General features: G+C 70.8%; 5 protein-coding genes across 5 annotated transcripts; 4 read left to right on the top strand and 1 right to left on the bottom strand.

Annotated features, from left to right (window-relative positions):
* Positions 1–33: 33 nt before the first annotated feature.
* On the top strand, positions 34–8,953 carry AURANDRAFT_65393 (hypothetical protein; the record flags this gene model as incomplete). The annotated part of the gene is made up of 5 exons (XM_009040308.1): positions 34–2,420; positions 2,621–3,112; positions 3,313–6,127; positions 6,424–8,237; positions 8,716–8,953. 5 exons carry the CDS (start codon positions 34–36, stop codon positions 8,951–8,953), a joined length of 7,746 nt encoding a protein of 2,581 aa, XP_009038556.1.
* Positions 8,954–11,220: 2,267 nt separating this feature from the next.
* AURANDRAFT_65392 (hypothetical protein) lies at positions 11,221–15,455 on the bottom strand (the record flags this gene model as incomplete). The annotated part of the gene is made up of 5 exons (XM_009040227.1): positions 11,221–11,454; positions 11,653–12,635; positions 12,804–13,720; positions 13,921–14,933; positions 15,186–15,455. 5 exons carry the CDS (start codon positions 15,453–15,455, stop codon positions 11,221–11,223), a joined length of 3,417 nt encoding a protein of 1,138 aa, XP_009038475.1.
* An 880-nt stretch (positions 15,456–16,335) lies between these two features.
* Positions 16,336–17,998, top strand: AURANDRAFT_65391 (hypothetical protein; the record flags this gene model as incomplete). Its single annotated transcript, XM_009040309.1, has 2 exons — positions 16,336–17,187; positions 17,315–17,998. The coding sequence occupies 2 exons, from the start codon at positions 16,336–16,338 to the stop codon at positions 17,996–17,998; spliced, it is 1,536 nt and encodes a 511-aa protein (XP_009038557.1).
* Positions 17,999–22,794: 4,796 nt separating this feature from the next.
* Positions 22,795–23,595, top strand: AURANDRAFT_28864 (hypothetical protein; the record flags this gene model as incomplete). Its single annotated transcript, XM_009040310.1, has 1 exon — positions 22,795–23,595. One exon carries the CDS (start codon positions 22,795–22,797, stop codon positions 23,593–23,595), a length of 801 nt encoding a protein of 266 aa, XP_009038558.1.
* Positions 23,596–24,088: 493 nt separating this feature from the next.
* On the top strand, positions 24,089–24,364 carry AURANDRAFT_16582 (hypothetical protein; the record flags this gene model as incomplete). Its single annotated transcript, XM_009040311.1, has 1 exon — positions 24,089–24,364. A coding segment is annotated over one exon (276 nt), but the record flags the coding sequence as incomplete, so codon positions are not given.
* Between the last annotated feature and the right edge of the window lie 1,665 nt (positions 24,365–26,029).

Genomic DNA, 26,029 nt, shown 5'->3' with positions numbered 1-26,029 from the left:
GGTGCCCGGGGCAGCGGCCGGTCGCGGTCCCCCATGGGCCTCGCCGGCCGCGCCCTCATCGTCGCCGCGCTAACCGCCGCGGACCCGACCGCTGAGACGCTTCGGGAGTGGATCGGCGCCATGAAGATTAATGTCCCGAGCCGCTACGAGGACACCTTCAGCGGCGTCAAGATCAAGGTGTCGGACATGCAGTGCGAGGATTTGGTCGTCGGCGCCATGGCCGCGGCGTACGAGGCGCCGCGGTCGCTCGCGTTCCGCTTCGACGGCATCGAGGCGAGCTGCGAGGGCGACTACGACTGGAAGTACGAGAGCTGGGTCGGCAACATCAAGGGCGACGGCAAGCTGCGCGCGTCGATCCACCGCACGTCGGCGGCGTTCACCGTGACGATCAACGCCGACGACTGGGGCGCGCCGACGGAGCTCGTGACGGCGGACTGCGCCATGGATTTGGCCGTCGACGACGTCGACGTCCGCGGCGACCCGGTCGGCGACGCGGCGAACCTCTTCGTGGACTCGTTCACGGACTGGTTCCTCGAGGACATCGAGGGCTTCGTCTGCGACAGTCTGGAGGAGTACGTCTACGCGAACGTCGGGTCCCTGTTGAAGGACGCGGGCCTGCAGAACTGCGAGTGCTGCGACCGCGACGACGGCGTCGCGCCCTTCGACGACGACGCCATGGACGCGGCGCCGCGCGACGCCTGGGTCGACTGGCACGGCTTCTTCGCCAACGCCTCGGGCCCGGGCGCGCGCGCGGCGCGCGACGTGAACGCCGCGCGGAAGTCGTCCGGCACGTCCACGGGCGACGTCTTCGGCATTTTGCTCGACGCCGCGGCGGACGCGGGCGCGGCCCTCGCGGGGCCGGACCCCCTCGTCGTGAACGGCAGCTTCGACCTCCTCGCGGAGCGGGACGCGCCGTCGCGCGGCGACGACGACGACGGCGCCGCCGCGTCCGACGACAACGCGTGGAACGCGACGGAGGCGACCTACGTCTACGTGCGCAGCTCGACCCAGCGCACCGACGAGTGCCTCGAGGTGGACGCCTTCGGTTCCGCGCTCTGCGTCGGGTCCGCGCCCCAGCGCCTCGTCGTTCGGCGCGCGCGCGCGCGGGCCGCCGCGCGGACGGACTGGGGCGCGGCCGCGACGGTCTCCGCCGGTTCGTTGACCGCCTTCCGCCCCAACGCGACGCGGGCGAGTTTGCACGTCGCCCTGGCCGACGAGGTCGCCCCCTTCCTCCTCGCGTCCGCGAACAACTCCTGCGTCGCGCTCGGCGAAGAACCGGAGCTGCGAACGTGCGACTCGTCGTCCGAGGACCAGGTCTTCGTCCGCGGCCGCGTGGACGACCTCCCGGTCCTCGCGAGCTACGCCGACGCCGTCACGCCCGGCGCGGCCCTGCGCTGCCTGTCGCTGAGCGGCGCCGCCTACGTCGTCGCGGACTGCGAGACCGCCGGGTCGCTCGACGCCGCGGGCGCGGAGGACGCGCTGAGCTACGCGGCGGGCATGGAGTCGGCCCTCGTCGAGTTCTTCCTCGAGGATCTGACGGACGAGACGACGGGCCGCCTCTGCTGGACGGTGGACCGCGGCTCCGCGGCCGCCGCCGACGACGGCGGCGCGCTCTACGTCACGACGGCCGTCTGCGACGCGTTCTTCGACGACCTGGGCAACGCGAGCCGCGCGAACGCGACGGACCTGCTCTGGTCCTTCGCGGCGCTGGGCGGCGCCGTGACCCACGACGCGACGGGCTACTGTTTGGACACGCGCGGCTCCGCGACGGCGCGGAACGCGCGCGTCGTCGCGCGGCCGCCGCCCTGCGACGCGCCCACGGCCGTCTGGCGCCTCGAGACGCCGGCGGACTACTACGAGACGCACGCCGCCGGCGACGACGACTGGGACTGGCGCTGGGAGGCCGTCGAGCACGCCGCGTCGGGGCTCTGCGTCGACGTCCAATCCGGGTCGACGGCGCCCGGCGCGACGCTCCAGCTCTACGACTGCAACGGCGGCACGGCGCAGACCTTTAGCGTCGTCGAATACTTCGAAAAGGTGGACAAGCGGCTGGGCGTCTCCGGGCCCGACATGTTCGCGAACGCGAGTCTACTGGTCGGCGAAACCGTCGTGACGTCCGCGCTCGGCCCGCTCGCGGCCATCCCGCGGGACCGGCTGCGCGCCTACGCGCGCACGGACGGGGCCACGGACGACGCCGCGGCGCTGGGCCTGGGGCTGCCCGCGGACGCGGCGTTCCACGCGGAGACGACGATGTCGGTGCGGTTCGCGTTCGGCGATTTGGGCGAGTGGATCGTCCAGCGGTCGGGGAGCCCGCTGCTGGACTTTCGGCTGGACCTGGCCCTGGACGTCTGGGCCCTGGCCGTGGACGTGATCCTCGCGCTGGGCGTCGACGCGAACGCGACGAAGGCCGGCGTCGGCGCGTGGGAAGCAGGGCAGGACAAGAGAGCGAAATTCCCAACTTCAAAGGCTCCTATCTCGGCCGTTTTCCACTCGTTTTGGCTGACTTTTGGACGAGCGATCATCTCTTGGAACGGTCTCCACGCGTGGATGCTTTTCCCGGAACGCGCGCGCGCGGAACACTCACGTTGAAGCGACGTTGAATCTCTCTTGTCCTGCCCAGGTGGGAAGTCGGCGACGCGTTCTCGCTCGACTGCCTGCGGACGGCGCTCCGGATCCAGGACGCGCGCTTCGACTGGATCTACGTCAACTACACGCGCACGCCCGTCGACGTCGTGGCCTCGACCTTCGCCGCGCGGCGGGGCGGCGACCTCAACTACGACCTCGAGGACGACGTCGCCGCGACGATCATTCCCGCGACCGTCGACCTCATCGAGCACGGCTTCTGGGACTTTAGCCACTGCGCCGTCGACGAGTTCGTGCGCACGGACGGGCGGTCCGGGGCCACGGCGGCGGCGCGGCGGGCCGTCGCCGCGACGGCGACGGCGCCGCGCGTCGCGGCGACGTGCGCGGCCGACTGCGCGGCCCGGCCGGACTGGGCGGCCGCGGAGGACGACGGGGCCCTCGTGGCGCTCAACGAAAGCTCGCTCGCGCGGCGCGTCGCGCGCTACGCCAACGGCTTCGACGTCGCGGAGACCGCGCGGTCCCTGGCGACGTACGCGGCAGGGCAGGAAAAGGGTGATTCAACGTCGCTTCAACGTGAGTGTTCCGCGCGTGCGCGTTCCGGAAAAAGCACCCACGCTTCGAGACCGTTCCGAGAGATGATCGCTCGTCCAAAGATCAGCCGAAACGAGCGGAAAACGACCGAGATAGGAGCCTTCGAAGTTGGGAATTTCGCACCCTTTTCCCGCCCAGGTACGCGGCGGGCTCGTCCGTCGCGTCCTACGACGACGAGCCCGACGCGGTGTCCGGCACCGCGCGGGACCGCTTCCGCCAGCGCGTCGCCCGCGACGACGACCACCTCATCGTCGTCGCCAAGGAGGCCGAGGCCGTGCGCATCAGCGTCATGGCGACGACGCTGCGGTTCTACGACGTTTTTATCGCGGACGCGGATCGTTCCCTGGCGAATCTCACGCTCTTCCCCGGCGGCGCGAGCGCCCTCGAGACCCATCAGCGCTTCAACCTCGCCGAGGCCCGCGTGGGCTACGACGCGCCGCCGGACTCGACCGCGGGCCTGTCGGCGGGGCTGTCGGTCGACGTCGAATCGCCGCTCGGCGACGCGTCCATCGCGTTCAACGTGACCTTCGAGCGCGTGCGCCTCGACGACTTCGAGGTCGAGGCGTGGGTGGACGGGTCGTCGCTGAACGCGCTGAGCGGCGACGACCTGGGGCTCGGCGAGGTCTTCTCGTCGGCGGGCTCGTTGAGCCTCGAGTGCCTCGCGGCGTCGCTGGAGGGCGTCCGCGTCGTCGACGCGCCGAAGCTCCACGTCGGGTCCGTCCGGGCCCGGGCCTGGAGCGACCGCGAGAACATCGACGGCGTCGTCGAGTCCGCGGTGCAGTCCGCGGCGTTTCTTATCGGAGAATACGCGGACGCGGCCGACATGCGGACGGAGCTCGTCTGGCTCTTCAACGACGTGCTGGACGCGCGCCTCGCCGACGTCAAGGACGCCTGCGTGGCGCAGCGCCCGGGCGCGCCCGTGGCGGACCGGCGCGACGTCCGGGGGGAGCGGCCCACGGCGAAGGCGCGGCGCGACGCCGAGGGGTTCCACGGCGGCCTGAAGCTGACCTACGAGATGCTCACGGTCGTCGGGCTCCTCGCGTCCATGTTCCTGAGCTTCGGGCTCATCTGGGCGAAGCGCCGCGCGCGGCCCGCGGTGCGGCGCGCGCTGCGGAAACGCGCGCGCGACCCGAAGCCGTCGGCGGACGGCCTCGCGGTCCCGGGGCTCCGCGACGCCGCGTTCGACGACGAGGCCAAGGCCGCGAGCGACGACGACGTTTTGGCGGACCGCGACGGGAGCTTCGTCGTCGAGGAGGCCGTCGGCGACGCGACGGCGAACGACGAGCTCGGGGGCTACCGGAGGCCGCGGCGGCCGTCGCTCATCGCCGAGGCGCCCCTGCCGCGGCCGCTCAAGGCGCTGCTGCTCCTGGTCATGGTCTGCAACACGGGTTTGTTAGTCGCGTCGAACGTGTCCGTCGCCGCGGAGGTGCGGCTGCGGCTCAAGTTCTACCTCGAGGGCGCGGGCGAGAAGACCATCTGGGTCGACACGGGCTCGAAATTCTCGCTCGCGGAGTCCGTCGAGGAGCTCTGGCACTCGGGGAGCTACCTCCTCGCGCTCCTCATCGCGCTGCTCAGCGGCGCCTGGCCCTACCTCGAGATCTTCCTGCTGATCTGGGGCTACACGCGGTCCGGCCTCGACCCGCGGACGCGCGAGAAGGTCTGGCGCACGGTGGAGATGCTCTCGAAGTGGTCGTTCATCGACGTGTTCACGGTCGTCTTTCTCGTCGTGGCCTTCTACGTCCACGCGCCCATCGACGCGCCGGGCGCGTCCTTCGACTTCGAGACGTTCGTGGAGATGCGGACGGGGTTCTACGCGTTCTGCGTCGCGACCCTGACGTCCATGGCCCTCGGCCAGGTCGTGCTCTACCTCCACCGCGAGGTGCACCACTACGGCCGGCGCTTCGGCGACGAGAGCGACCGCGTCCACGACGCGCGGTCCCTGCCAAAGGGCGCGCCCGCGGCCGCGGACGGCGACGACGGCGTCCACGACGCGCGGTCCCTGCCCGAGGGCGCGCCCGCGGCCGCGGACGGCGACGACGACGCCGCGAGCGACGGCTCGAGCGACGGCGGCGACCGCGCGGACGAGGAGCTGGCGTCCCTGAAGACGTCCATCGTCGAGATGCTCACGCCCGAGGACCGGAGCGTCGACGACGACGACATCTTCCCGCGCATGGAGCCCGTCGCGGCCGCGGCGCGGTGCGCGCCGCTCCGGTCGCACCGGTACAAGGGGCGGCGGCCGCGCTGGTGGCAGGCGGCGGTCGCGCCGCTCTTCGCGGGCGTCTTCGCCATGCTCGCCTACGCTTTCACCGTCGACGTGATCCGCTTCGAGGTCGGCGGCGCCGCGGGGTTCCTCATCGACGAGACGCGGACGGGCGAAGCGACGCGCGACTACTCGGCGGCGGGCGCGATCTTCGCGCTGCGGGGCTGCACGCCGGAGGACGGCTGGCGGCCCCTCGTGCGGTTCCTGACCTGGGTGTCGGCCATCTTCGCGTTCCTGATCCCGCTGGCCCACTGCGTCGTCTTGGTGTTGCTCTACGGCGTCCCGCTGCCGCCGTCGGCGCAGTCGAAGCTGCTCGCGGCGGCGGACGTGCTCTACGGCTGGAGCAGCCTCGACGTTTTTGTGGTTTCCGTCGTCGCGGCGGCGACGCAGTTCGGCGACGTCGCGACGTCGTTGGCGAAGGACGAGTGCAAGGACGTCGACGGCCTCCTCGCGACGTTCTTCGATTCGACGCTCGGCGACGACGCGTCGTGCTTCACGCTCGCGCTCGAGGTGCTCGACGGCTGCTTCCTGTTGACGCTGGCGTGCCTGTTCCACATGGTCGCGGGCCACCTGGCGGGCAACGTCACGGCCGCGGCCGTCGCGGAGCGGCTCGAGGAGGCGGCGGCGACCGCGGAGGCGCCCGCGCCGCCGCCGCGGTCCGCGCTGGAGCTCGTCGCGCAGAAGGACGGCGACGTCGCCATCTAACCATCGCTTTTTAGGACCTCGGGTGTGGCCGCGGCGCGTCGCGAGGGCGTCGGTCGTCGTTTGCTGGGCGGCGAGGGCCTGCTGCTCGTGGGAATGATGACGACACCATGCTCCTCAATAATTGTTCCATCAGCATGGGCCGCCGCCTCGCCGGAATGCGAGTCTACCAAGGCTGAATGAACAAAGCCGGCTTACGTCCCCGCGGCGCGATGCTGCGCGCGCTCGCGCTCGCGCTCGTCGTCGCGCCGCGCGTCGTCGGGTCCGCCTCGCGCCTGCGCTTCGAGGCGTCGAATGATTACACGACGCGCATCGGCCACCCCATCGCCGGCCAGCTGCCCTGGGTCGACGCGACGCACGTCGTCGTCGACGTCGCGCGGCCCTTCACGCTCCGCGCCAAGGGCGCGCGGTCCGCCTGCGAGGCGACGACCTGGACGCTGACGGACGCGGGCGGCCGCGCGGTACGCCTCGACGGCGCGAAGCCCGAGCCCGTCACGCTCGACGCCGCCGGCGCCTACGCGCTCGTCCTCGAGGAGGCGGCCTGCGCGGGCGGCGAGGCGCGGCGCGTCGACGGCGAACTCTTCGCGCTCCACGTGCGCCGGGAGCTCCGGGAGCTGTCGCGGGACGATTTAGACGCGACGCTCGACGCCATGGAGGTGCTCTGGCGCGTCGACGGGCCCGCGGGACGCAAAAAATACGGCCCCAACTACACGAGCGTGCACGAGCTCGCGAACATCCACCTGCAGAACGCGGGGCAGCGCGACGCGGACCACTTCCACGAGGGATTTGGGTTCCTCTCGCAGCACGCGAAGATGTCCTTCGTCTTCGAGAAGGGCCTCCAGGCCGTCGACAAAGCCCTGACGCTGCCCTACTGGGACCAGACCATCGAGAACGCGCAGCTCTGGCGCGGCGAGCTCGACGACGAGTACCACACGGACATCTTCTCGCCGCGCATGTTCGGCACGATTAACCATTCCTGGGTCGACCTCGACGCGAGCGACTGGCGCGAGCCCATGTACGCCAAGTTCGCCATCCAGGACGGCCGCTGGGCCTTCGAGCGCGTCGGCACGGTCGCGGACGCACCGCCGGGGTCGCCCGCGAACGCCTACGGTCTGCTACGGACCCCGTGGAACCAGAACCCGAGCCCGTACGTGACGCGCTTCGCGACGAACCGCCGCTTCCCGAACTGCATGATGGTCTTCGCGGTCGTCAAGCCGCCGCCGCAGCAGGCGCCGGCGCTCCGCACGGCCGCGTGGTGGATCCGGAACGTCGAATTCCTACCGCACGGGCCCGCGCACGCGGGCATCGGCGGCGGCATGAAGTGGAACACGCAGGCGACAGAGACCGCGCTGCGGCGCTCGGGCCTGGCGAAGCGCGTCGGCGAGCTCGCGGCCCAGCCCAGCGTCGCGCGGACCTTTGCGCAGATCCAGCCCTTCGCGTCGCACCGCGCGCTGTGGCGGCACCACTTCATCGACTTTCCGGACGCGTGCGCCGGGCCGGCGACGTCCTGCGTCGCGTCCGTCGCGCCGGGCGTCACCGACGAGGCCCTGGGGCGCGAGATCGTGCGAGCGCAGCTCTCCGCGGACATGAAGAACGCCGTCGCGTCGCGCGTCGACGAGCTCGCGACGCCCAGGGGCTTCGGCAAGGTCGGCCGGGCGTTCCGCGACCACATGGTCGGCTTCCTCTCCGGCGACCACGCGTCCCTCGCGCTGGACCCCTCGTTCTGGCCCATCCACCCGGCCGTGGAGCGCGTCTACATGTTCCGGCTCCTCCACGGCGGCTTCTCCAACGAGTCGTGGACCGCGACGGACGACGCGCCGTGCTCCAAGGGCGGGCCCATGCGCGCGCACCCGGGGGACGCGGCCGACGCGTGCTACCGGCCGGACCGCAAGAACGCGAGCGCCCCGCCGGACGAGTGGGTCGGCGACGGCTGCTGCTACGGCCACCGCGAGCGCGACGGCTGGTACGAGGCGTTCCCGCACAAGACGGGCGGCATCGAAAACCAGGAGATGCTCGGCCTGCTCGACGTGCGGACGCGCGGGCCCTTCGTGGACCGCGGCGCGCCGGTCTACCACCACCTGCGCTGGGACCACTGCGAATGGTTCCGGCGCTGGAAGAACTAGAGGCCCTTAGTCGTCGACGGCGCAGGACGGGCTCCGGGGGAGGTCGAAGCACTCGAAGTCGACGGCGACGAGGTCGCAGACCGTGCGGTTCGCCGCCCTCGGCAGGTTCGCGACGGCCGCCTCCAGCTCGGCCTCGCACCGCGTCCCGTGGGGCGCGTTGTCGTTCGGCGGCGCGGAGCCGCCGAACGCGGCCGCGAGGTCCTCGTCGAGGTGCGATAATTCCCCGACGAAGGCGAGCGGGAGCGGGCCCGCGTCGCCGGCGGCGGGGAGCCGCGCGTCGACCTTGACGGCCTGGGGCCACGCGTGGAAGAAGGGCTCGCCGACGTAGCGCGCGTTCCGCATGTCGTCGAGGAGCGCCTCGAGCCCCGCCACCGACGGCCACTCCTCCGGCGGCAGCCGCAGGAACGACGAGTTGTGGGGGTGGTCGTGCTCCTCGCGCTCCCGCCGGTGGCACAGGGCCTGGCGGACGCCGGCCCAGAAGACGTGGACGGGGTCGTGCACGAACGTGAAGGCCACGGCGTCGTCGCGGCCCACGGGCGACAGCGGCAGCGTCGCGCGGTCCCGGGCGCAGTTCCGGTCCCAGCGCACGCACTGCTCGCCCAGGCACGCGCACCGCGCGTCGACGGCCGCGCGGAGCACGGCGCCGAGCTCGCGCGTGAACGTCGTCGACCCCGCCTTCTGGTTCCCGACGTAGATCACGTCGATCGTGCCGTTGCGGCCGCGCCGCCGCAGGGGCTCGGCGACGGCCCGGAGCGGCACGCGCGCCGACAGCACGACCGTCGTCGCGTGGGCGCCCGGCGCGACCCACCGCTCAAAGTAGGCGCCCTGGCGCTCGCGCTTCGCGGCGCAGGACGGGCTCCGGAAGGCCCGCGCGCGGGACATGCCGACGGCGACGCGGGAGTTTGAGTCCGAGGCGGCGATGGCGACGGCGATGAGGATTGCGAATCGCGACCACATCGAAGGATGGGGCAGCCACATAATGCCAATTATGGTCTTCAAGAAACATGATGCAGCCTCGATGAAGTGGATTAGCAGCCGAGCAGCCCCATCGTCTGCTACGCTGCCGGCTGCATGCGCGCGCTGGACGAGCCCGAATGAAGGCCATGCTCGCCGCGCTCCTGCTGGCGCTCGTCGGGTCCACGCCCTGCGCGACGCCCGCCGCGTCGGCGCTGCGCACCGCCGAGGTCGCGAAGATCGCCGCCGCGCTCCAGTGCCCGGCGGCGCGCGGCGTCGTCTCCATGCCGTGCCCGAACGCCACAAATCTGCCCATCGTCCACGTGCACGTTCCAAAGACCGGCGGCCGGGCGCTCAAGCAGGACCTCGTCGACGTGCTCGGGCGCGGATCCTGCCGCGGCGGAGTGCTCCTCGCCGCGGCGGCCTCCGGCGCCTCCCGCGTCGCCGCGGCGGCCTCCGGCGCCTCCCGCGTCGCCGCGGCGGCCCCCGGCGCCTCCCGCGTCGCGGGCCCGAGCGCCGACCGCCCGTGCTTCGTGAGCACCGAGAGTCGCTGGGACCGCGCGCTCGACAAGGCGGCGGCCGCGCCGGTCGTCGTCACGATGCTGCGCGGCGCCGTGCCCTGGGCCCTGAGCGCCATGGAGCACTCGCGGCAGCACGCGCGCGGGCCGGCCGTCGACGCCGTCGTCGGAAACGGCTGCTTCGCGCCGGGCGCCGCGCGCGCGGCCTGCGGCCTCTTCCAGCCCCTCCGCGACTTCGTGCCGCGGCGCCTCGACGGCGACAGGAACTGCCCGCCGGAGCTCGCCGTCGCGCGCGCGCGGCTCGAGTCCACGGTCTTCGGCGTCACGGAGCACTACGCGGCGAGCCTCTGCCTCATCCGCTTCCAGTTCGGCGGAGGCCTCGCACGCGGCTGCGACTGCCGCAACGCGAGCCGCGGCGGCGACGACGCCGGCGCGCGCGCGGCGGCGCGGAACGCCCAGGCCTGCCAGCGCGGCGACCACCTCGCGTGCGCCAAGGCCGACGACGCGCTCTCGCTCCGCGTCGAGTCCGCGGCCGCGATCGCGCGGGCCATGACGACGCACGAGGCGCTCTACGCTCGCGCGCTCGACGTCTTCCTCGCGCGCGTCGGCGTCGTCGAGGCGGCGACGGGCGTCCGCCTCGTCTGCGACGCCGCCCTGGACGCCGGCGCCGACGCCGACTGGGACGACCGGCCCGACCGGGGCTGGGGTCGACGATTCGTCGCCGCGGGGCCGAACGGTGGCAAACACCGGCATGGGAGAAGACATTCGTCGCGTGCCAAACAAGCCATGACACACCGCCGTGCACCGACCATGGAAGAACACATGCCGAATGGCCACTTGGAAACGAATGGAAAGTGCCTCCGAGAACCGATTTACAAATACGCTCCCATCGCGAAGCAATGGGAAAGTCCATCGTATGTGCAAACCTGCCGACTCATGGTGGTCATGGCGTCAAGCCCACGAAGCGGGAGCACACTGCAAACCAAAATACTGCGAAATATGCTCAAGCTCACTGCCGCAGAGAATAAGATGTCGTTCACAAGCTTGGGCTATTGGAACGCATGCAGACACAACGTTGCCTCTGGGAACTGCTCGCACACGGACAAACATGTCGACATCATACTGACGAAGAGCCACGAATTTGTGCATAACCTGACGCGACAGTGCCACCAGCAAGTTACGTTTATGGTCAATCGTAGCGCGTACGACCGCGTACGGTCCTACAAGAAACTGAATTGGGGCACCAAGGAGGATTGGGACGAGTGGGATGTTTGGGAACAGTGCTGGGTCTCCAACAGTCGGGCTGTTATGATGCACCCGTTCGAGGACTTTTTGCACGACAAAGCGGGCGTCATCTCATGGTATTTGGACATGGTTCGACGTTTCATGCGCGTCGCGCCAAAGCCCAAGGACTGGCTCATGCATGTTTTTGCAAGTGAAGCAAATAAGGTGTTCCCGGCGACGTCGCATAAGCATGCCTGATGTCAACTTACGTGACCGTCGTCGTGAAGAGGCGGTCGCCCCAGCGCGACCAGCCGTGGGCGTAGCGCGCGCGCGAGCGGATCTCGTACTCGCGGCCGCGCGTGAGGTGGTCCAGGAGCAGGCGGAGCTTCTTGTGCTTCGACGTCGTGCTCTTGAGCTGCCACTTGACCTTGGGGTCCTCGCGGGCCTTGGCGACGTCGCGGTACTCGACCTCGTAGAGCCCCGTGGGCTCCGCGGCGACCTGGGCAGCACAATGGTGATTCAACGTCGCTTAAACGTGAGTGTTCCGCGCGCGCGTTCCGGAAAAAACACCCACGCTTCGAGACCGTTACGAGAGATGATCGCTTGTCCAAAAATCAGCCGAAACGAGTGGAAAACGGCCGAGATATGAGCCTTTGAAGTTGGGAATGTCGCTCTCTTTTCCTGCCCCGGCGGCGACAAGCTTCTCGAGGCGCTCGCCGGAGCCCTTGTGGCCCGCGTCGCCCGCGAAGAGGTCCAGCGCGCCGCCCGCGCGCACGAGCTCCCGCCGCTGGAAGATGCGGAAGTCCAGCGGCGCGGGCCGGTCGATGCGGATGCGCACGAGCTGCTGCTTGCGCTCGAGGACGACGAGCGGCGGCGGCGGGAGGCCCGGCGGCGTGTCGAAGGTGATGGGGAAGCCCCAGGCGGACCAGCCGGCGACGTTTTTCGCGCGGCTCCGCAGCGTGTAGCGCCGCCCCGGGAAGATGAGGAGCGGCACGGCGTCGCGCGTGAGCACGTCGACGTCCTTGACGAGGTGGCTCGTCGTGTCCTCGCCGTCGTCCGCGACGTCGGCCTCGTGCGCCCCGAGGTCGCGGACGAGCTCGCTGTCGACCTGGAGCTCCATGTGTACGACGTCCGCGCCGTTCGTCTCCGAGGGCAGCGCGAGGCTCGTCGTGCACTTGCCCAGCAGCCCGCCCTCGTCCTCGTAGGTCCTCCCGACCTCGGCGCCGCGCCGCTTCTTGCCCGCGTCGATCTCCACGTCCCGGCCCGCGAGGCGCGCCTCCTCCTTGCGCTTCTTCTGTTTTTGCTTCTCCACGGCGACTTCCGCGGCCTTATTTCGCTCCGCGGCCCGGCCCGCCGCCGCGCCGAGCATCGGCGGCCGGCCCCGCGCGGTGAGCGGCGGCGCGACGTCGTCGCCGCTCAGCACGGTGCGCTCGTCCTCGTCGAGGCGCCGCGGCAGCGTCGGCTTCGGCGGCGGCTCCGGCCGGATGGGCTCGGTCGCGACCGGCCGCCGCAGCGACGCGCCGTGGACCCACTTGTGGGGCTCGCCGATCAAGGGGCACGCGCGGACCCGGAAGTCGTAGAACTTGCCCGCCCGGAGCCGCTTGATCGTGTAGGTCTGCTTCGTGAGGTCCCGGGCCACGAGCGTCCAGTCGTCGTAGTCGCGGCCGCGCGCGCGGTCGCCTGGGCAGGAAAAGGGTGCGAAATTCCCAACTTCAAAGGCTCCTATCTCGGTCGTTTTCCGCTCGTTTCGGCTGATTTTTGGACGAGCGATCATCTCTCGGAGCGCTCTTGAAACGTGGGTGCTTTTTTCCGGAACGCGCGCGCGCGGAACACTCACGTTGAAGCGACGTTGAATCTCTCTTTTCCTGCCCTGGCGGTCGCGGTCCTCGCGCGTCTTCACGGCGAAGAAGCCCGACCGGCGCTTCGCGACCTTGGACTTGACCTCGCCGCCGGCGACGTTCTCCGCGAAGGTCACGGCCTTGCCCCCCGCGGCGTTGAGCGCCGCGTCGTCGTCGTCGAAGCCGTCGAGCTTCATGAGGTTGAGGGTGGCCTCGACGAGGTTCCCGGAGTTGTCCGTCTCGGCCCGGAGCCGCGGGTTGAACAGGTTGCCCGCCTCCATCTCGTCCCGGGAGACGCCGTGGAGGCTGCCCATGCGGTGCGCCGAGCCGTGCATGGACCAGCCGCCGGTCACGGACACGGTCTTGTAGATGACCTCGTAGCCGCAGGAAGAGCGATCCAGCGCGTCCCAGGCGATCGTCACCGAGTCCGTGGTCTTGTCCAGCACCTTGACCAGCGGCTCCCGGGGGCGCCCGACGCAGGTCGGCTTCGAGAACTCGCCCCAGCCGTAGCGGTTGCGGCCCCGCGCGCGCAGCCAGAGCTTGGGCATCTCCAGCGGCGCCGCGGCGTCGTCGTCGTCGTCGTCGTCGGAGCCGTCGGAGCCGCCGCGGGACCCGTCGTCGCGGGGCCGCGCGCGCCAGCTCAGCAGGAACTTCTTCACGGCGGATCGGACGCCGTCCATCTTCACGAGGGGCGGCTCGACGCCGCCGGCGTCGCACGAGTCCGCGTCGACGACCTTGGACGCGACGCAGTGGAGCACCCACGTCATGTGCTTGAACTTCCAGGCCGGATCCTTGGCGTTCTCCTCGTCGTCGGAGTCGTCGGCGGAGTCGTAGGCGACCCAGGCGTCGTCGTCGTCGTCGTCGCCGGCGTCGAGGACGAGCATGTCGCGCCGGTAGTTCGGGGGGTCGTCGTGGCCCGCGCGGAACCTGGGCAGCACAAGAGTGATTCAACGTCGCTTCAACGTAAGTGTTCCGCGCGCGCGCGTTACGGAAAATACATCCACGCTTCGAGACCGGTCCGAGAGATGATCGCTCGTCCAAAGGTCAGCCAAAACGAGGGGAAAATGGCCGAGATCGGAGCCTTTGAAGTTGGGAATGTCGCTCTCTTTTCCTGCCCCGCGCGGAACGGGTGCGACACGCAGAGCTGGCACTCGTAGGCGTCGTTGGGCGCCATGCGCGCGAAGGCCGCGCCCATCTTCTTCCGCTCGCCCTTGGAGATGGCGTCCGTGCCCGTCAACGGGATGGGCGTGAACTCGACGCTGACGGAGTCGCGCGCGATCCGCGTCAGCCGGGGCGCGCCCGTGGGCCGCGGCCGCCGGCCCTGCGTGAAGCCCAGGACGCGCGCCGACTCGCGGCCGTAGAGGCCCGCCGTCCGCGCGGCGACGGTGCAGTCCAGCGCCTGCAGCGACGGCAGGTCGTGGATCGTGATCATGTAGTCGTGCGGCGAGGCTTCGCGGACGCACTTCTGCCGACGCTCTTCCACGACGCGCGTCGCGAGGTGGCCCGCGAGGCCGATCTGCACCGCCGTGACCCGGTAGGCCTCGACCAATTCATCGGCGTAGGACGCCACGGCCGACTTGTGGCGGCCCGGGATGGGCCACGCGATCGTCACGGAGCGGTCGTCGCACGAGAAGACGCGGACGCGCTCCACCGTCGGCGGCTCCAACCTTAACACCTTGGCGCAGGCGACGTGGCCGGAGTCGTCCTTCCCGCAGTTCTTCGCGATGGTCCCGTGCTCCGTCGCGAGGCGGTTCGCCGTCGGGCCGGGCCTTAACTCGTCGAAGCCGTCGTCGACGGTCGCGTAGCGGTCCGCGCCGAACTTCAGCAGGCACTTCACCACGGGCAGGTCGCCCCGCGCCGCCGCGACGTGCAACGGCCGCTCGTGCGTGAGCTCGTCCGTGGCGTCGACGTCCGCGCCCTCCTCGAGGAGCGCGCGGACCGTGTCGACGGCGCCCCTTTTGACGGCCGCGATGAGCGCCGGCGTGTGCGCCGCGGAGTGGTGCGCGTTCGCGCCGCCGCCCGCGGCGCAGAAGTCGCGGTCCAGCAGGTCGCGCACCGCCGAGACGTCGCCCGCCGCCGCGAGGCCCACCAGGATGTCGTCGCGGAGCGAGCTGTGCTTCGACGCGGCGATCTTCTTCGCCTGGGCAGCACAAGAGTGATTCAACGTCGCTTCAACGTGAGTGTTCCGCGCGCGCGCGTTCCAAAGAAAGACATCCACGCTTCGAGGCCGTTCCGAGAGATGATCGCTCGTCCAAAAATCAGCCGAAACGAGTGGAAACCGGCCGAGATATGAGCCTTTGAAGTTGGGAAGTTCGCTCTCTTTTGCTGCCCCGTTCTTCGCGTGGTACGCGTTCAACCTTCGATGGTTCGACTTCAGGAGGAAGATGTTCACCTTGCCCAGCACGCCCAACAGCGTCGTCCAGAGCGTCCCCCGCGGGTCGTGGGTCGTCGCCGCGAAGGACGCGAGGAACTTGAGCACGAGCATGGGCTTGTAGCGGAGGTCGCCCTTGGACGCCTTGTCCATGGCCTCCCGGTTGCCCGCGACGAAGACGGCCTGGGCGCTGTTCATGGCCGTCGTGTCCGCGTGCGCGCTGCCTAAACCCTCGGCCTTGAGCTGGAGCTCGAGCTTCAAAGCCTCCACGGTCGCCTTCCGCGCCTCCATCGACACCTCGACCTTGGCCGTGATCGCGCCGAACGCCTCGATGAGGCTGCCGCGCCGCTCCAGGAGCCGCGCGGCCCGCGACACGTAGGCGACGGCGTGCCGCGTGTCCGCCTCGATGAGCGCGTGGGACGCCTCGTCGACGACGGCCTCGAGCTCGTCCAACTCGCGCCGCACCTGCTCCATGTACTCCACGCGCGTCGCCTCGACGACCTAGCGATGTTGGTTCCCCGGCCACAGAAAAAAAAAGTCGCCACGCGGCGTACGCGCGGCCGGCACCTCCGTCATGCCCACGGTGCGCCGCATGGACCGGATCCAGCCGCCGCGCCGCGCGTCGCCGCCGCCCGCGCCGCGCTTGTAGACGGAGTCGGCGTCCTTCTTCGCCGGGTTGACGCGGTACCAGCGCACGGGCATGCGCAGGTCCTTGTCGCGGATCGACGTGCGGCTCACGGCCATGACGACGCGGTGCCGCGCTATCGGATACGCGACGGCGCCCTCGCAATCGCCGGGCTTCGTCCGCGCGAGCACGCCGTCGACGACGGTGACGCGCAGGAACACGGGCCGCACGTCGGCGGGCCGCGCCGCGACGCCGTCGTCGACGACGCCCGCGGCCTCCTCGGGGTCGTCCTCGAACATGAGCTGGAGCGACGTGAGCTGCTTTTCCTTCTTCTCGTCGTCGGACTCGCTGACGCCGGCCTCCTCCGGCGCGATGCCGGCGTAGTGGTCGATGACCTTGTGCGTCGCGCCCACGCCCAGCAGCGAGCGGGCGCCGGCCTTGGGCGCCATGGCGCCGGCGGCGCCGGGCGCGGCGCTGCCCAGACTGCGCGCGGCCCCGGGTCAACACTCTTGTTTTCCCATCAACGTTGCACTTTTCGGGGCAGCTATGGAGCAGAGCTGCGCCCCGGGAGGTCGCGAGGTCCCCTGGCTCAAGCTCGTGGGGCTCGGGCGCAGGTTCCTCGCCCAGGACTCCTTCGTCGCCGGCGCGCGCCAGGCGGCGGCCGCGGCGATCCGGCGGCCCCGGGGCGTCGACGACGACGAGGAGGACCAGGCCTCCTCCTCGTCCCCCGCGGGCTCGTCGCCGCCCGACGCGCGGCGGACGCTGGGCGAGCGCGCCGAGGCGGAGCTGCTGCGCCTCTTCGCGCGGCGGACGTTCCCCCGGGAGCCGCGCGGGCGCACCATGGCCGAGTGGCTCGCGGCGTCGCCGCCGCCGCGGCCGCGCGCGCGGCCGCCGCCGCCCGCGGTCGGCGGCGTCGACCTCGAGGCCTACGCGCCGCCCGCGGCCTCCGGCGCCGCCCCCTACGACCATCGCCGCGGCGACGACGGCGTCCGGCGCGTCGCGCCGCCGGAAGGCCTCGGCGACTGGGAGGGCGACTCGGAAGCCGGCGACGGCGGCGACGACGGCGCGCCGCCGCAGGGCCTGCTCGACGCCGTTCCGCCGCCCCTGCTGGCGCTCGCCGTCGAGTTCGCCGGCGCGGTGGCCGCGTGCCGCGTGGAGGCCGCCGCGCGGCGCTTCCGGGATTTGGGGCGCCGGTGCCGCGTCGCCGCGGACCTGTCCTACGTCCCCGGCCTCGTGCTCGACTTCGAGGGCCTCGAGCGCGTCGGGCGCAAGTTCCGGATCACGGGCGCGGCCCTCGCGCTGCGGGCGCGGGACGTGGACCGCCTCGCGGCCGTCGGGGCAGGAAAAGAGAGCGACATTCCCAACTTCAAAGGCTCCTGTCTCGGCCGTTTTCCACTCGTTTCGGCTGATTTTTGGACGAGCGATCATCTCTCGGAACGGCCTCGAAGCATGGATGCTTTCTTTGGAACGCGCGCGCGCGGAACACTCACGTTGAAGCGACGTTGAATCACTCTTTGCTGCCCAGGCGGCCGTCGCGCCGTACCTCGAGACGCTCCACGTGTCGCGGTCTCTACTCTCCGACCTCAAGCCGCTGGCCGCGCTGCCGCGCCTGCGCACCGTGCGCGTCGAGGCCTGCCGCAAGCTCCAGGGGACGCTGGAGCCGCTGCTGGGGTGCAAGGAACTGCGGGAGGTCGACCTGCGGCGCGCGGCCGTCACGGGCAGCCTGTGGCCCCTCGCGGGGCTGCCATTGCTCAAGTCGCTGTCGCTCCTCTCGTGCTGGGAGCTCGACGGGTCCCTCTACCCGCTCCACGCGTCGAAAAACCTCGTCCACGTCGATTTGTACTCGTGCCGCCACGTGACGGGCACGCTCGAGCACGTCGGCGCGCTCGCGAAGCTGGAGACGCTCAAGCTCCGCGAGTGCCACGCGCTCGGCGGCACGCTCGAGCCCCTGGAGCGCCTCGCGAGGCTGCGGCACCTCGACCTCTCCTGCTGCTACGAGATCTCCGGGACGCTCGCGCCCGTCTCGAAGCTCGCGAACCTCGAGGTGTTGAACCTCCACTGCTGCTACCTCCTCCGCGGGCCCCGGAACCACGTCAACGGCCTCGCGAAGCTCAAAAGCCTGAACCTGCTGGGCTGCAGCAAGCTCACGGGCCACGCCATCTACCCGCGCGCGGAGCGGGGGGACGACGCGCACTGGGGCGGCATGTGACGGCGGCACAATTCGTTTCTTAAATTCGCAGCTCGTCCGCGTGGCACGGCGGGTCCGGGGCGCCGTCCGCGCCCGCGGGCACGTCGACGCCCGCGGGCACGGCGTCGCGGCACACGGTCCAGCACTCGACGGCCGCCGCGCCGTACGCCTCGCAGCCGTCGAAGGACGGCACGGCGAACTGGCCGTAGGCGGCGTCGTCGAGCACGGCCTCGATGCCGCCCTGCACCTGGACCGGCTCCTCGAAGCTCTCGTCCTCGACGAGCACGCAGTCGTCCTGGTCGGGAGTTTCGTCGACGAGCGGCTGGACCCAGGCGGTGCAGCTCATCTCCGCTTTCACGACGCCGAGTCGCCGCGCGCCCGCGAGGTCCGGCCGGTCGCCGGTCTCCGGGAAGACGAAGGCCACGACGTCGCCCTCGACGGCCTCGGCGCAGCCGTCGTCGCCGGCGCGCAGCGGCGCTCTGTGTGGTCGCAGCGCTGAGTATGGTCGGAAAGCGCTGGCGCAGGCGGCAAGGATTACGACGCGTCGCATGGCTGCCTTGCTGCTGCAGCAGTGATGCGCAGAGGGTGTCTCAGCAGTGGCAGAGGCTCGAGACGGGCGCGCATGCCGCGCGCGAGAGGAGGAAAACTTTGACATGTTCGACGGTATCGAAGACGAAACTCCTCACGATGCGCGCCATTCTCGCAGCCGTAAGCGTTGCTACCAGCCGGGCCGGAGGCTGGCTCGCGGCCGACGACTTCACGTCGAACGGCGTCACGTTCAAAGTCCAGACCTATATCCCGGACGGCACGTCCCAAGCTTCCTACCCGATGACGCTCTGCTTGCACTCCTCGGGCAGCCTCGGGACGGACAACGCGAAGCAGCTGGGCAGCGGCGAGCCCTGCTATATATGGGCGGACTGGAAAGCACAACGAGAAGCGACGATCCTCGTCGCCCCGCAGCTCGCCAGCGGCGCGTGGTTCGAGGATCCGGCGGCCAGTGCGGTTCGAGAGCTCGCAAAGGCCTACCTCAACGGCACGCGATCCGTCGGGCTCGCCGTCAATTCGTCGCGCGCCTTCGTCACGGGCCACTCGAACGGAGCGGGCGGCACGTGGAAGCTCCTGGACGACGACGCGCAGCTCTTCGCGGCCGTGAGCATCTCCGACTTCTTCGATCCCTGGTCCTTCGACGCGTCGCTCGTGGCGAAGACGCCCCAGTGGGTCCTGTCCTCGAGCGCGGACACGACGGTGCCGACGGCGAAGACGCTCGAGCCCGTGACGGAGCTCTGGGCCGCGAAGGGGCTGCCGGGCTCGCCCGACGATACGTCGGACGCGGATCTCAAGTGGACGCTCTTCGACGGCGACGACGCGCCGCGCCACGGCGGCGTGCCCCAGTACATCCGCGCGACGATCGGCGACGAGTTCCTCGCCTGGCACTACGCGCATTGACTACCGGGCGCCGAGGAGGAAGTCGACGACGACCGCGGATATCGTTTTTTTTACGTCGCCGCCGCCGTCGTCGCCGTCGTCCTCTGCGTAGCGGCGGCGTGGCTCTACGTCTCCAAGAAGCCCCGCCGCGTCGCCCGGACCGGCCCCCAGGCCGAGCTCGAGGCGACGGGCGCGGACGTGCTCTAGGCGGGTAACATATCCCGCCGGCGGGATATGTTACTAGTAATTTCGCCGGCCGGGCGGGATATGTTACGGGTGATGGTACTCAAAGCTGCGTCGCGACCAGGGACGCGAGGGCCAGCGCGAGCGCGGCGGGCGCGGCCGAAGCCGCGCCGTCGAGGAGGCCGAACCAGGGCGTACAAGAGACCTTGAAGCCCATTCCGCCGGAGCTGAGGCACTCGCCCGTCGGTCCCGAGTAGGGGAAGGCGCCCTCGCCGTAGGTCATGAAGGGCTCGCCGTCGCAGGAGCTGCCGACGAAGATGGCGATGTGAAATCCGTCGTCGTCGTCGCACCTGTACTGGACCGCGGTGCCGCCCTGGTCCTGGCAGAGGGCCGTGTTCCAGAGCTGCTTCGTAGGATAAGAAAACTCGTCGCCGCAGCCGCCGCCGTCGAAGGGATACATCGTCAGCTCCAGGTAGTCGGCCGGGTCCGGCGCCGCGCAGCTGCGGCGAAACATGCCGTCGACGTCGTTGTAGGAAAAGCTGTAGGAATAGCTGAAGTCGCCGTCCACGTTCGGCGCGCACATGCCCGTGTAGTCGCCGGACCACTGGTCGACGACGTAGCCCTCGCAGCCCGCCCCGAGGTAGGTCTTGCCCTCGAATTCGCTCTCGCTCGTGCACGTGCCCGCCGCGGAGAAGGTCTGGCCGTCGACGGCGTAGGGGCCGTCGCAATCGCCGGACGCGTCGAAGAAGGGCTGCGTGTAGTCGATGCGGTAGGGGTCGCCGTCGCAGTTCTCCTTCGACGTCCAGTGCTCCTCGCCGATGTAGCCCCCGAAGGACGACGACAGCCGGCGGGCCGCGTCCGCGGATGGGTAGGCCGACTCGAAGGACGACGTCGCGGCTCGGGCCGCGGCGACGGCCGCGGCGACGTCGTGGGTGACCAGCGCCGTGATGCTCGCCAGCGCGTCCTCGGCGTCCGTCGCGGCGGCGGCGGCGGCGCAAAGGAGCACGGCGCACGAGAATCTTACAACCATCGTTGTGCTGCCCCCGTTCGGTTGAACCCCGACCGCTGCCCTGCCTGCCCGCTCAAGGAGCCGAATGTGCCATCCACGCAAACCGCAAGCATTTGAAGCGAGGCTCGAGCAATCGGGCTCGGCTGGAGTGCTCCGCGACCCCCTTCTCGCGCCTGCCATGGCGCCGAAGCGGGGCCGCGCCGCCGCGGCGGCGCCGCCCGTCGACGAACGCTTGGACGTGCCCGTCTGTCGCGACATTCCGGAGGCTGGTCCGCTGAGCTACATCGGCTCGCGATTGCGGGTGCGTTCGGGTCGCCGCCGCCGCGCGCCCCCGCGGCGCCGCCCCGCCGCTCCCGCGCGGCCGCGCGCGCACCCGCGCCCCCCGCCGCAGCACTACTGGGCCGGCGACAACGCCTGGTACCTCGGGCGCGTGCTCTCGCGCGCCGCCGCGCCGGAGCCGGCCGCCCTCCGCGCGCGAGAGACGCCGGCCGCGCGCAGGTTCGACGAGGCGACGCAGCTCCACGCCGTGCTCTACGACGACGGTGAGATCCACGAGGTCGACATGCTGAGCGGCCACGAGCTGCTCATGATCGCCTACGACTGCTACGTCGTCAAGCTCAGCGGCCACGCGGCGTGGCCGGCGATGGAGTGGGTCTGCTGCGAGGCGCTGGAGCGCGCGGGCACGATGAAGATGTGGAACGGCAAGCCCGACTCGAAGATGATGATCATCTTCTTCGGCACGGAGGAGCAGGCCGTCGTGCCGCGGCCCGACGACAGCTCCGAGGCCGGCTCCGAGTGCGGCTGGGCCGCGCCGCCCGCGAAAAAAAAGGGCAAGAAGCGCGACCACCGGTCCGCGCCGTCCGTCGCGCGCTACGAGGTCGGCGGCGCGAACCACGCCGGCATCCAGACCGTGCTGGGCACGCGCGGCAAGAAGGCGAACGAGCTCCTCGCGGCTCTGCGCGAGGCGGACTTCGAGGTCGCCGAGTACGAGAAGCAGCGCGCGCTCTGGCGCCGCGACCGGGCCCTGCCCGCCGACGTCATGATCCACCGCACGTCCGGCGAGGCCGGCGGCGCCGTCGACGTCGCCGCGGTCGCCGCCGCGCCGCAGGTGTCGTACGTCGCGGCCGCGGCCGCCGCGGACGACGACGCCGCGGACGAGCCGGCGCGGCCCGCGGCGAAGAAGGCGGCGGCGCCGGCGCCCAAGCCGTCGGCGTCGACGAAGCTCGGCGCCTGCGTCGAGTGCAACCACCGGAACTGCGACGCGCTCACGAACGCCGCGCAGTGCGGCCAGTGCGCCAAGGTCTACCACCTCGCCTGCTGGGGCGGGCCCGAATTACTGAAGCCGCCGGCGCTGACGAAGCGCGGGCCCGCGTGGCTCTGCGCGGACTGCCTCGAGTGCTTCGGCTGCGGCCGGTCGCAGCGCGCCGTCGGCCCCAAGTGCAAGATCACCAAAACCAAGGTCAACGAGCTGCCCAAGCCCCAGCCCCTCTGCCGCGACTGCGTCGGCGTCTACCGCCACGGCAAGTTCTGCCCCAAGTGCTGCCGGGCCTGGGACGACGACGACCAGCTCGTGAAATGCGACGGCCCGGGCTGCCGGCTCTGGTCGCACGCGGCCTGCGAGGGCTTCGACGCGGCGGATCTGGCCGCCATGGCCGACGGCAGCCACGAGGCCTTCGGGCGCCAGTTCCTGTGCGGCGGCGGCTGCTCCGTCAAGGTCGGCGCGAAATTGGTCGCGAAATTGGCGGCCATCGACGAGTGGAAGCTGTTCGCGGAGCCCGTCACCGAGGCCGTGCTCGGGCCCGGGGGCCACGCGCGCTACCTCGAGGTCGTGCGCCACCCCATGGACCTGGCGACCATGCGCGGCAAGGCCGAGCGCGGCGAGTACCGGTCCGCGCAGCTGGTGCGCGCGGACTGCGAGCTCATGGTGTTGAACGCTTTAAAGTTCAACCGCGACGGCGACAAGTACTGGAAGGAGGCCTGCCGCTTCCTCGACGCGGCGACGGCCGACGTCTTCGACGAGCTCGACCCGCCCGCGCCCAAGCCCGCCAAGTCCGTCGTTTCCAAGGACGGGCTCAAGGCCCGGGAGCTCCGCGACGTCGTCAAGGCCAAGGCGAAAGCCGAAAAGGAGCACAAGTCGACGGCGGTGCTCAAGGACCGCGTCGCGGGCACGGCGGTGAAGAAGGTCGTCAACATCAAGCGCATGCCCTGCGGCGACCCGGCGTCGTGTCTGCCCGTCTGCGAGCTGTCGCTGCCGACGCTCGAGCTCGCGCGCGCGTCGGCCTGGCAGGACCTCTGCGTGGTCTGCGGGTCGGGCGAGACGAAGGACTGCCTCGACTCGTCGCCGGGCGAGCCGCCGCTGCCCGCGGACGGCCTCGCTTTCGTCAAAAAGGCGCCGAAGCGCGGCGGCGAGCTCCTCTTCTGCGTCGACTGCGGCGAGGCGTGCCACGCCATGTGCGCCTCGACGCCCATCGACTCCATGTCCGACGCGGCGCGCGCGACGTGGCGCTGCCCGAACTGCAAGGTCTGCGAGCTCTGCGGCGAGAGTAAAGTCGACGACGAGTCGCGCCTCCTCTACTGCGATCTGTGCGACAAGGCCTACCACCTCGACTGCGTGACGCCGAAGCTCGACGTCGCGCCGCCGGGCCGCTGGATCTGCGGGCTGTGCGTCACGTGCCGCCACTGCGGCAAGCACAAGCACGCCGCGGGCGGCTGGAGCTCGAGGTTGGACTGCTGCCTGGACTGCACGGTGAAGCCTTCCGCGGCGCCGCGCAAGGGCAACTGCGCCGCGGGCGCGGCCTGCTTCCACGCGTCGCGGGACGCCATCTCCGCGCGCGTCAGTGTGGCGTTCCCGTCGACGCAGATGAAGCGGTGCCCCTACTGCGCCGCGTACTTCCACGAGGCCTGCGCCTGTGTGGAACTCAAATCTTCAACCCGACTTCAATGTGCGCGTAATCGAACGGTTCGGACCAGAATCTTCGTCTGTGCTTCGAGAACTCGGTGAGAGCAATCGATTCGTCCAAAAATCAGCCGAATCGACTTCGATGTGACCGAGCTAGAGAATTTCAAAGTTTGGTCGGGACGTCCCAGCTCACTGGTTGATTTCCACACAGGCCTGCGCCAAGGTGTGCCTGGCGCCCATGGACGACGCGCCGCCGGGCCTGCCCCATGGCTGCGGCCGCTGCCGCGCGGACTCGTCCCAGGGCGGCGTGCCGACGCACCTGGGCGCGGACGAGACGTCGTGGCGCGTCGCGCTCGCGGCCGTCGCGGTGCAGCGGCGGCGCTTCGACGCGCGCGCGCGGGCCCGCGCGCCGCCGTCGCCGTCCACGGCCCTGGTCGCCGCGCCGCCGCGGACGCGGCCGCTGGACGGCTACGACGCCCTCGACCACTGGGCGGGCGACGCGGCTTTGCGCGACGCGTTCAAGAAGGCCTTGAATTTGGGCGACTGGCGCGACCCGCGGGTCTGCGCGGTCTGCCGCAAGGCCGGCGACTGCCCCGACAGCGGCCGCCTCGTCTTCGTCCACGACAAGCAGCACCACTGGATCCACGCGAACTGCGCCATGTGGTCGTCCGAGGTCTACGAGCTGGACCGGCGCCTCGTCCACGTCCGCGCGGCCATCTCGCGCGCGAAGACGCTGAAGTGCACCTACTGCGGCACGAACGGCGCGACCATGGGCTGCTGCGGCGACACGTGCAAGCGCAACTTCCACTTCCGCTGCGGGGCCTACGCGGGCGCGGTCTGCGTCGGCGGCGCGCGCGTCTTCTGCCACCAGTGCGCGTCGCCGGCGTCGAAGAAGCCGGCCGTGCCGCTCCTCATGCCCGCGGCCGGCGGGTTCCGGGTCGGCGCGGCCGTCGAGGTCGGCACGCGCGCGGACGGCGACGACGCCACGAAGCGCGTCGGCGCGGCCGCGACGGTCGCGGCCGTCGACGGCGACGCCGTGACCATCGCCTACGCCGACGGCGAGACGCACGTCGCGACGACGGGTCTGCTCTTGCCGGAGCCGTCGCCCGAGGAGCAGCGCGCGCTGCTCGCGAAGGCCGAGGCCGACGCCGAGGCCGCGGCGTCCAAGGCCGAGGCCGCGGCGCACGAGGCGCGCGCGCTCGCCGCGTCGGGCGCCAAGGTCACGGTCAGGGCAGGACAAGGGTGATTCAACGTCGCTTCAACGTGAGTGTTCCGCGCGGGTTTTCTGCTGTGCTTCGAGAACTTGACGAGAGCAATCGATTCGTCCAAAAATCAGCCAAATCGACTTCGATTTGACCGAGCTAGAGATTTCTGAAGTTTGGCCCCGACGTCCCAGCTCACTGGTTGGTTTCGGCACAGGTCACGGTCGACAAGTACCTCGGCGACGTCGCCATCCCCGTGCGCGTGCTCGGCGCGCTCGACGCCACCGCGGCCAAGGCCGGCGTCGCGCACGACGCCTACGAGTTCTCCGTGACCGAGGCCCAAAAAAAGGCCGCGCCCAAGGTCCTCTCGGACTACGCGCGGAAGAAGCAGGAGGCGACGGAGCGGCGGAAGAAGAAGGAGGCGCTGGCGAAGCAGAAGAAGGCCGCGCTCGAGAAGGCCGCGCCCGCGGCCATGCCGCCGGCGGACGGCGGCCGCCGGCCGAAGCGCGCGGCGAAGAAGCGCGTGTTGGACGACGGCCCGCCGGCGGACGACGCGTTCTACGACCCCAAGGACGACCCGGACCTCAAGTCGGACCACCAGTTGAAATTAGAAGAGCGCGCGGCGCGCAAGAAGCTCCGGGAGAAGCAGCAGCTCGCGGAGATGACGAAGGAGCACGCGGCGTGGCTCGACGACCGCGTGCGGCGGTCCCGGGCGCTGACGAAGCGGTTTAGGGTCGGCGCGTTGGTCGTCCACGACCTGGGGGACGTCGCGCCCCACGGCTACCGCGGCTTCCACACGGTCGACCGCATCTATCCCTTGGGCTACCGCGCGACGCGCATCTTCTGGTCCTTCTCGCGCGTGTTGCAGCGCACGGTCTACGTGCTCCAGGTCGCGGAGCGGACGACGAAGGTGCCGCGGCGGCCCGACGCCGAGGGCCACGCGCGCAAGGACGCCGTCGTCCACACGGCCGTCTTCCGCGTGACGGCGCTCGACGCGCCGCACGCGACGATCGAGGCGGGCACGCCCGGCGACTGCGTCGCCGAGGTGCTCCGGCGCGTGCGGAGCCGCAACGGCGCGGGGCCCTGGAAGCTGCGCGCCGCGGGGGGCAGCCACAGCCAGCGGACGCACGTCCGGTCCTACGGTCTGGGCGCCGACGGCAGCGGCTTCTTCGGCTTCGCGGCGCCGCCCGTGCGCAGCCGCATCGAGGACCTGCCCCACGCCGTGTCCGCCGCGCTCGCCGAGCAGCTCGCGTCGCCCGACGACCTCGAGGACGACGCGCCGCCGCCGCGCGTCGTCAAGGCGGAGCCCGGCGCGGGCTGGGCCTCCGCGCGCG

The sequence above is a fragment of the Aureococcus anophagefferens genome, assembly GCF_000186865.1.
Source record: "Aureococcus anophagefferens unplaced genomic scaffold AURANscaffold_14, whole genome shotgun sequence".
NCBI lineage: Eukaryota > Pelagophyceae > Pelagomonadales > Pelagomonadaceae > Aureococcus > Aureococcus anophagefferens.
Note: the sequence above shows the minus strand (reverse complement) of the source record. Positions and strands in the feature narration are given on the sequence as shown.